This window comes from Phalaenopsis equestris, unplaced genomic scaffold, assembly GCF_001263595.1.
Source record: "Phalaenopsis equestris unplaced genomic scaffold, ASM126359v1 Scaffold210496, whole genome shotgun sequence".
Taxonomy (NCBI): domain Eukaryota; kingdom Viridiplantae; phylum Streptophyta; class Magnoliopsida; order Asparagales; family Orchidaceae; genus Phalaenopsis; species Phalaenopsis equestris.
In genome coordinates this window covers 69470-80055 of record NW_018229579.1, presented here as the reverse complement: position 1 = coordinate 80055, position 10586 = coordinate 69470, and the positions used below count along the sequence as shown (strand labels likewise).

The 10586-nt window shown below is 36.1% G+C and overlaps 1 protein-coding gene across 1 annotated transcript; it reads left to right on the top strand.

Annotated features, from left to right (window-relative positions):
* The first annotated feature begins 7233 nt into the window (after nt 1-7233).
* On the top strand, nt 7234-10580 carry LOC110036754 (receptor-like protein kinase THESEUS 1). Its single transcript, XM_020741282.1, has 3 exons — nt 7234-7459; nt 7552-7809; nt 7923-10580. Exon 3 carries the CDS (start codon nt 8005-8007, stop codon nt 10537-10539), a length of 2535 nt encoding a protein of 844 aa, XP_020596941.1. The 5' UTR covers nt 7234-7459; nt 7552-7809; nt 7923-8004; the 3' UTR covers nt 10540-10580.
* The last annotated feature ends 6 nt before the right edge of the window (nt 10581-10586 follow it).

Here is a 10586-nt window from a genome sequence, read left to right as displayed (position 1 = left end):
CGATCCCACAGGAAAGCAAGGTAAGAGGTCCTAAGTCAAAGTTCTAGTCTTCTACTATCAGGACCTAGATTGGAATGTCGATTAAAATGGTTTTTTTATCTAGAAACTACTCCTAAATGCAAATGTTAAATGTAATGATAATAATTATTCCTTAATGCAAATGTTAATTTTAAAGATAACCCTTTTTTGATGAATTGGTTTGGAGAATTTAGAGATGTTAAAAACTACTATTCTTATGTTAAAAACTACTATTCTTATGTAGTGAATTTAGGAATGTGATGCATTAAATATTGTATGTGTCAAATGGAGCAATCATATTCTTTACCCTCTTCCGAGTGCTATAGAGAACATTGTCTGATATTAGGTTTAGTCCCTAAATCCATGGTTATGCTAGGAGGACACTGGCTCTCACTCAAGAGCTCCAACTTCTCTTCACCTGAAGCCTAACTCTCGCTTTAGTTTCCAAACATTAGGACCCAATTGAGAATTTTAGTCTGTCAAGCTGAAATCTCCAACTCTACGCCCATCAAAGTATGTTTCTTCAAAGTATATTCCCCTATTTTTTTGCATCCAACCCCCATGAACTTCACCATCCATTAAATTTGAATTTTGCTCCACTTCGTTGAGAATTACGCCACCCTCTCGGGCCTTAACGCAATTACAACAAATTTTAACATTACAACAGGCCTTTATTGCAATGTAAATGAAGCACAAGTAAAAACTATCACATTTATAATTAAAACCTCTTCTAGCATGCATCCCAAAATTCTAAACATGAATTCTACTCATTGCAAAAGAAAAGTAAAAGGAAAACAATGATATAATTCGCTCATGCCACTATTTCCTAAAAAGAAGAAAGAGTAAGAAAAACATATCATAAAGCACAAAGACAACACAACAGAAAACTTCATTTCATCAAAGAGAATTCACTAGATAAGTGTTTACAAAATCATAAGATAATTAAGAACACAATACTTAGTTTTTTCCCCTTGAAAGAAAGATGAAAATCTCTCCCACAAAGTCTCCCGCTGATCCATGCAATGCTAGAACATTCCCTTACACTTTCTCTCAAATTCTCCTCACAAATCTCTCCAAAAAGGTAGAAATCTATATTTCTACTCCTATTATAAGATCTCTAAACATTCTCCACATTTTTCCACTCACACACACACTTTTTATGACATAAAATCACTCTATTGTAATATAGGGACAAATTTCCCAAGAGTTGCCTCAAGAAACCTTCCAAAAAGCATCCAAATTCAATGTATATGAGGTTATAATCATCCCGGGCACCATCTATATTGTTTTGGGTGTTGTTGACACCATTTTCACATTGCTCTCTGCACTCTGGCGCCGTCGGCGCCCATCCTGCATAGCTCCACCATTTTGCTTCGTTTGGCACCGTTTCAGCTCTGTGTTGGCAGCGCCCACCCTGCATAGCTCCACCATTTTGCTTCATTTGGCTCCGTTTCAGCTCTGTTTTAAAACCTTTCTTGAAATTGTGATTCCAGTCAAAAATATGTGATAAGTGTAAAGGAGATTAAGCATAGTAAGCCATATTGAAATGTGCTAGGATAAAATTTTCTTTCTTGCTCGTTTTTGCTCCAAATTGCACCGTTTTTGCTCCAAATTGCATCGTTTTTGCTTCTTTTTCTCCAAAACTCCATTTCCTGTACCTAAAAAAAATATCCAAAATACCTTCATTTAAAGCACAATATTATTGAAAATCACCAAAAATATGAAAAATTGTACATATTTTAGCCGTATCGATATATCAATTTTAGGTATTTGGAGCTAAAGTACCAAAAAGAATGAAATTTGGAGCCAAAACAACAAATTTTGGTATTTTGGTGCCTGAAGCTTCAGAACTGGAGCCTGAAGGGCCAATTGATAGAGAGTTGGCACCTGAAGTGCCATTTGACTGAGAGTTGGCGCTAGAAGCGCCAAAACCTAAAACAACGTGATCTTAAGCAAGTTGGCTCCTGAAGTGCCAACGACATCTTTTTGTAGATTAAGGCAGTTTGGGATGACTTTTGCTCGAATTTTGAAAAGAAAACTTGTTCTAAACACTCTATGTAGAGATTCAAAGCATCTAGCACTTTGAAATGTTCTTTTACAAAGGGATGTGTCTCTTGGATCAATAGACATGTCTTTTAAATTTAAAAGGGTTGACTTTTGGATAAAATTTTGGAGGGAATTTTGAATTCTCTTTGGAGGGAGGCAGCCTCTAATTAAACAGAGGAAAGTCTAGGGCTTGACGAGAGTTTGAGGGGGAGGTAAGAGGAGTTTAAAGAGAGAGAGCGGTGTGAGAGTGAGAGGAAGGTTTTGGAGAAGAGAGGATTTTCTTCTAGGGTTGTAAGAGTAGAGAAAATGTGAGAGATTTCTTGTTCATTACATTTCTAAGAGAGATTTGAGTGTGATTGTAAAGAGAGAATGTGCTTAAAGGGAACCTCTAGGGATTTTCCTGGGAAGGAGTGTGAGATAAGTTGTGTTCTTCTCTTTCTTTGTTTTGTAAACTTGTTTTTATATATAAAAATCATGTTTTACCGTATCCTTCTCATGAATTATGAGTAGTCTTCTTTATCCCTTTCTATACTCTAAGATATGGTTTTGTGAAAAATTAATTTTGTTTTATATGGTCTTTAATGTCAATAAATTGTGATGATTCAAACTCTGATCATCATTTACTTTTCAATTTGGCCAATTGAAAGGTTAAAATGTGTTGAGAAATATATGATCTGAAAGAGCTGTGATTTCTATAACATAGTGAGAATCACATCCAATTTTATGGGAGAGGATGTCATCCATGGGGTTGAATGCAAATAAATAGTGAAATATACTTTGTCGGATGCAGAATTAGAGATTTTAAGGTGATATAATAAAATCCCTAATTTGGTCAAGTTTATTGGAAACAAATGTGTTAGCCCTCAGATGAGGGAGTAGTGAGAGCTCTGAAGTGACAGCAAATATCCTGCCAGCCCAAATACGGAATTTGAGAGCTCTGAAGTGACAGCAAATATCCTGCCAGCCTAAATACGGAATTTAAGACCAAACTTTGGATTAATCGATGTTCTTTATGCACTTAGAAGAGGGTAAAGAATATGATAGCTCCTATTTGGCACAAAATGATTTTATATATTTTCAAATAATTTTAATTTCTTCACAATTCATACATACATTGTAAAGGGAAAAAATGCTTTCATAAATTTGAACTTTTCACCGCAAAAACTTTATTTAGTTTTCGTAAAGTTTACTTTTGAAAGTTTAACAATTAGTTTAACTAACTTAGTCTTTTAAGTGCATTTTATTTAGTATTCACTCATTTACTTTAGATTAAAATTTCGTACTTCACTTTTGTAGTTTAAAATTATAATTTACATTATAATCTTAAGAATTACTTATAAGCATTTCCAACTTCTCTGTGAGATCGATATCTAGGACCACATTAGAGCCCTTTATTACTTGAGCAATACGTATACTTGCGGATACGTATACTTGCACTTGAGCGATACGTATACTTGCGTTATTTTTAGGGGGATTTGACAGTTTAAAGATTTTTTAAAGATAAAACTATTTTCACTAAAATTACTTTTGTTGAGAATTGCTTATTTACTAATGTATCTGTCATATGTATTTTACAACATTGAAAAATATTTATAAAATTAACACACTAAATCCACCCTACATCAATCATCAACTATGAGATATAGTTAATCAAAATTTTAAGTTGCCCTCATGAGAAGATGGAGTGTGAAAGCAATCATCATCAGTACATTTAAAAATATCTTTTATGTTTATTTAGTAATACAATAAGGATGATACATTCATAGGCTATATAAATAAGAAGCCTTATTTTAATATATGTATAAGTATTTTTAATGTAATTAATATCACCACACTCACATTTATGTCAATAATGATTTACTTGACTCCTATGTAGCATTCAAACTTTTACCAGAGCTTTGAATGGGTGGTCTCTCTCTCATTGGCATTCATATCAAAGATAAAATATTTTCCTTCATCTCAAATGATTTTAATAACATCAAAACTAATGGCAATGGTTGGTGCTATCAACATTGACACTTAGCATTATTATTATTATTATTATTTTGCATAACCTATTATCTCTTGACTTCAACTACTAAAAATATAAATTTTAATTGCAAACTTAATTCATTTTAAAGGATTTTAATTGCATTAAAGTTAATTTAAGACTTGACATCCTTAATTTGGGGTAAAAATTTAACTCCTTTTAAGTATGAGAGTTTACACGTATTATAAGGGAAGATTTTAGTCTCAAAATAAGTACTATGAACCTCAACTAGTTCATCAATCCAATAAGAAAAACTAATTCCATTTTAAGGTAAGAGTGATATCTTTCCAAACGTACTACGAGCATTAATCATCACAAAATCTAGTACATTGTATAAATGTAGTTAGTGTATTTTCTTAAAAAGAATGTAGTGTTCTCATAAGGAATACAAGACTTAGTCTCTTTGAAATTCAATCGTACATTGTATAAATGTAGTTAGTGTATTTTCTTAAGAAGAATGTAGTGTTCTCATAAAGAATACAAGACTTAGTCTCTTTGAAATTGAATCCATCCAAAAAGAATGAATGCATTTTCAGAAAGAATACTAAAACCATGTTATAAAGTATGTTAATCTTGATCTCCCCTAAATATATTCCATTCAATGATGATAATTAATGTCATTTTCAAGGGAATATTGAAGCATTATTATGCAGACTGTGGGATAACCTTCAATTTTGGTCCAACTGACAAGGATAATGAATGAAGTTTTCAAGAGAAGATTGAAGACTTATTTTGGCCCCCATTTTTGGTCAATTTAATGAGAATAGTTAATAGTCTTTTTTAAGTAATGATCAGAGCATTAAGATATTAATTACATGCTTTAATTTCCTCTAAATATAATCTTTTTTATGACAATAATCAACCCCTTTTTAAGGGGAAGAAAAGAGCCTCTCCTTATGATTCAAGGGAACAATGAAGCCTTATCATAGACTATAGGCCTTAAGCATCACAAAATTAATTTGTTTAATGAGCATATTAAACAATTTTTTAAGGAAATTTTAAAACCACATTTGAAGAATTACCAATCAATATCCTTTATAATTTTGATCTATTCAATAAGGGTAATCAATCTTTTTTTTATGGAAGATTAGATACTCACCATTGAGATAGAAGGGTTTGATCACTTTTAATAACTGAACTCTAGACAAGCAACTTTTCTAGTCATTATCAAGTAGAAGTGAGATGTGTGTGGAAGAATCATGCCCTTTTTTATTTTCAATAGATGTGTTCTAAATCCACTTAGGAGCAAAAAATGAAAAAAAAAATTGAAATATAGTTTTGAGTATTTTGAATTATAAATCCATCAAAACTTTACTATTTATCCTTCTCCATTAGGTCATTATCACCCGATCCTTGAAGTCACTCATCCAGCATGGGACCACTAGCAACAAATAACCACCATCAAACCGTCATCATTTGTTATTATCGTGATTTCATTACCGTTACATTGCCCTGACATATCCACTATCATTTATTATTAGAACATTATTGTTTGAATATTATTCTTAAACGGCCTTTGTCGATCCGTTTCCATTAGATTGCCGACATTCAACCAACATTTTTAGGCCAATTTTTTACCATCATTGCATAATGGTTATGGTTGAGTTGCCAATGCCTATCCATTGTCCATAAATAACCTTCTCATATTCATTATTATTAGACCATCATCGTCCATCTAGCAGAATTTCGCCACAACCATTGAACCATTATTATAAACTATGACAACCACTTGATTAGAGTTAAACATCTAACAATAGTTATCAAACCATTTTTGCTCATATATGAAAAGCAATAGTTGAGCAATGTTGCCCGACCATCATTGCATGTATATGGTCACTCTATCTCAATCATCTATTTATTACCTTATAAACACCTTCACTTGATTATGTTCATCTAACCTCCACTACCCATAAATTATGTCTCAGGTGATGATATTACCTCATAAATTACCTCATAATTTATAGGCAATGATATTACCTCATAAATCTACTTGATAGTGTATACTTTATTTCTATAAATTTAATTATCATGATATTTTGGATATGATAATAAAATATGAGTGATATGCACCTATATATTAAAATTTAGGTATGTGTGAATAGATTTGTATGGAAGTAAATGCCTCCTTTTCCAAAGGTGAAATCATTCACTTTTTTTCGAGCCCCCTAGACCCAATGTGAGATGGGGCTAGAGAAACGAATAATAAAATGATATTTCAGTAGGGGCAAAACTGATATTTTAAGAAAGACAAAAGATCAAAATACCCTCTTATATAAGTAAAAATCTGAATATAAGGCAGGGGGTAATTACCCCATGGACCCTACTTTTATCCGCACTTTCCCATTTTAATGCATGTAGTGTTATAAATATGAAAAAATTTTGTGTCATATGTGGATAAATCTTCACAAATTTATTGAAAAAATATATATAATGGAAATTGAACCGTGGGCTGACGGGCAGATACGTGGACGGCAGAGCTGAACAAGAGAACGATGCGTGTAAAGCTCGACGCACACGAGGAAAGCGATATATAATGGAAATTGAACCGTGGGCTGACGGACAGATACGTGGACGGCAGACCTGAACAAGAGAACGATGCGTGTAAAGCTCGACGGACACGAGGATTGCGTGGCACCGCGTTACTTAAGTAGAAAAAATATGAATTTTTCTTATTTAAATAAATAGCCTGCAGAGAGAGAATTATGAAATTTTAATTTAAGCAAGTTAGTAGCAATGATAAGACCCCTCTGACCCTGAGTACAATCTCTACGCAGGAAAATAGCACCTATGATGAGCAATATTCTCAAATACCACCTTTAAAAAAAATTAATATTATAAAGAAAATTATTTAACATTTTATAAAATTGTTATTCATTTGGTAAATTTTTGAAAATAAACAGGGAAAAATTATTGCATACTGACAGTGTCCGATCTACACTGTAGATCACGGTGATTCACGATGAGGATGTATTTCGATGGACCTCATTTCAAATTTTATTATTTTAATTTTTTTAAAAAAAATTGATTACATTCTCATCATAAATTGTAATAAATTTTGATGAACAGGCCGCAATTTAGCATCCGACTTTGTTCAATTTGAATAGCAGTTACTCCTTTATTTCAGCCCATGGCGACTGTTAGTACTCCGTCCATGCCGTTAATATCTGTTCAGATGTTAAATGAGCGGACATTAAAATCCTTGCTCCGCAACGGAGAATTAAATGGGAGAGAGGTTTAATGGTTACTACTGTCACTTAAGCCGCCCGTGCCTTTTCCCAGCTGCAGCCACAATAGGGGCACTTGGGAACGAGCACATGATCTCCAGCTAAAAGATCCACTCCTTCAATCACGGCATTCGAAAAGTTTGTAATGATTGTCTTCTTTTTTCTCTCCTTTTTACTTTATCATTTGATTTTCTGCCAGAAACTGATGTGGTCCTGCTGTTTGCTTCTCTGTAGATTGTGGAGCTGAAAGCGTCATTTTTTGAAAACAGGAAGAAATAGAAAGCGAGAAGGTGGGCGGAAGCAATAATTTTACGATCCAGTGGAGGCTTTCTGCTAGGTTTCTCGGTTGAAACAGGGACTTGAATCTCTGCCCTTGGTATGCTGAAGAAGCCCTTCGATCTTGGCTGCTTTTTTCTTCTTTTTTGCACATAGGTTTTATGAGCTGAGTCCAGTTCGGATCTTTGCTCACTCACTCGGATGTGCTGAAGTCAGGTAACTTTTTTTATTTGTTTTACTGTTTGTATGATTTGAAACTTGGTAGTGGGTTTTGCTCTCTTTTTTTTCTTCTTATCTCATATGAAGGGCATTCATTACATGGTTTTTAGGGTTTGAAGTGCCCACATTTATGAGATACATTTTGGAGATGATGGCATGGACTGAATATTTGAATTATTCGCAAAATCTGTTATGCTAAAGATGGGATTTTTCAGAGTGAAATTGTGCTTTTCCGCGATTACCTTCGCTGCTTTCACTTTTGGGATTTCCTTTGCTGAATACATTCCACTGGATAACTACCTCTTAGCTTGTGGTTCTTCTCAAAATGTATCTGTTCAAGGCCGGATCTTCTTTCCTGACTCGGTGCAGTCCTTCTTTTCCCTGAAAACCTCAGAAGATACTGCATTTTATTCCCCCAGCGACTCCCTCCCTTCGCAGATCTATCACTCCCTTCGGATCTTTACTAAGCCCGCTTCCTACAAATTCAAGCTCCAACAACCTGGCCGCCATTGGGTTCGACTCTACTTTTCCCCGCTCCCTGGCTCCAGACATGACCTAAGATCTGCGCCACTCACGGTTGTCTCTGATGATTTTGTCTTCATGAAAAACTTCACCTTCAACAATTTCAATCATTCTTACCTCTTCAAGGAGTATTCTGTCAATGTCACCTCCACTTCATTGGTCATTACCTTAATTCCATCCAATGGCTCCGTCTCATTTGTGAATGGGATTGAAGTAGTTTCAGTTCCTGATGAACTGGTATATGATCAAGCTCTAGCAATACCAAACGCCCCTTACAGCGGACTCTCTCACCGCGGCCTTGAAACCATGTATCGGCTGAACATTGGCGGCCCTTTGCTCACTCCTCAGAATGATACTTTGGGAAGGACATGGGAAAATGATGGAAAGTATCTTCATGTTCTTGGTTCAGCTGTGATTGTTGCTGTTGATCCTCTTACAATAAATTATCCAGATGGGGTGAGACTTGAGGCTGCTCCAAAATGGGTTTATTCTTCTGCTGATGCAATGGCAGATGCCAATGTCACTGATTTGAACTTCAACATCACATGGGTTTTCTCTGTTGATCCAAGCTTTCTTTATTTTGTTCGTCTTCACTTCTGTGATATTGTCAGTAAGGCAATGGACACACTGGTCTTCAATGTCTACATCAATTCAGACATAGCCATTCCAAGTTTGGACCTGTCATCCCTGAAGGGAGACTTGTCAGTGCCTTACTACAAGGATTTCGTTTCAAATTCTTCAAATAACACTAGCATGATGTCTGTAAGTGTTGGCCCTGACAGTATGGCTGACTTGAGCAATGCTATTCTGAATGGCCTAGAGATCATGAAGATCAGCAACGACATGAAGAGCTTTGATGGGTTGAATTCTGTTGTAGATCTCCATCCATCCTCTTCCTCGAGAAAGAATACATTGTCCATTTTAATTGGGTCTGTTGTTGGGGCTCTTATTGCTTTAGGATTGATAGCTTTGTGCTACTGCTTCATTGTTGCTCGGAGGTCAAAGACAAATACTCATGCTCAGCCCTGGTTGCCACTTCCATTATATGGAAACTCACTAACAATCAGCAAAGTCTCAACAATTTCCCACAAAAGTGGCACTGCAAGCTGCACCTCATTGGCCTCTACTAACCACGGTCGTGTGTTTACATTTCAAGAGCTCATGGATGCTACAAATAAATTTGATGAGAGCCTTCTTGTTGGTGTCGGTGGCTTTGGGAAGGTCTACAAAGGGACCCTGGATGTTGGCACTAAGGTGGCTGTGAAGAGAGGAAACTCACGTTCTGAGCAAGGTCTAGCTGAATTCCACACCGAGATTGATATGTTGTCGAAGCTCAGACATCGCCACTTGGTTTCATTGATTGGATACTGCGACGAACGCTCAGAAATGATCCTGGTTTATGAATTCATGGCAAATGGTCCTCTGAGGAGCCATCTATATGGTTCAAGCCTTCCATCACTTTCATGGAAGCAAAGACTTGAGATTTGTATTGGTTCAGCAAGGGGCCTGCATTATCTCCACACTGGAGCTGCCCAAAGCATAATCCACCGAGATGTGAAGACAACCAATATTCTTTTAGATGAGAGCTTTGTGGCAAAGGTGGCAGATTTCGGCCTGTCGAAGACTGGGCCGGCTTTAGACCAGACACACGTAAGCACTGCAGTTAAAGGGAGCTTTGGATATCTTGATCCCGAGTATTTTAGAAGGCAGCAGCTAACAGAGAAGTCGGATGTTTACTCTTTCGGAGTTGTGTTGTTGGAAGTTCTATGTGCGAGGCCGGCGCTGAACCCAGTGCTACCAAGGGAGCAAGTTAATATAGCAGAGTGGGCAATGAACTGGCAGAAGAAGGGAATGTTGGAGCAAATAATGGATCCATATTTGGTTGGAAAGATAAATCCTGCTTCGCTTAAGAAATATGGTGATACAGCTGAGAAATGCTTAGCAGAGCAAGGAATCGATAGGCCTTCGATGGGAGATGTGTTGTGGAATCTTGAATATGCTCTCCAGCTTCAGGAAACCTCTGCGCTTGCTGATCCAGATGAGAATAGCGTGAAGAGCATTCCTGGCATTTTGCTGCCTGGTTTGGAGCCCTTGGATAAGAGTGCGAGCATGGCGGAGGGGATGAACTCAGGCATTTATGAGGATGCTGAGGATGCAGCAACTAGTGCTGTTTTCTCTCAGCTTGTTAATCCGCGAGGAAGGTGAACAGATTTTTCAATGGGGGCGTTTGTTAAAGCTATCAAATTTAGGAA

Excerpts from the sequence above, each read along its gene's own strand:
- LOC110036754 (XM_020741282.1), top strand. The coding sequence starts at position 8,005 with ATGCTAAAGATGGGATTTTTCAGAGTGAAATTGTGCTTTTCCGCGATT.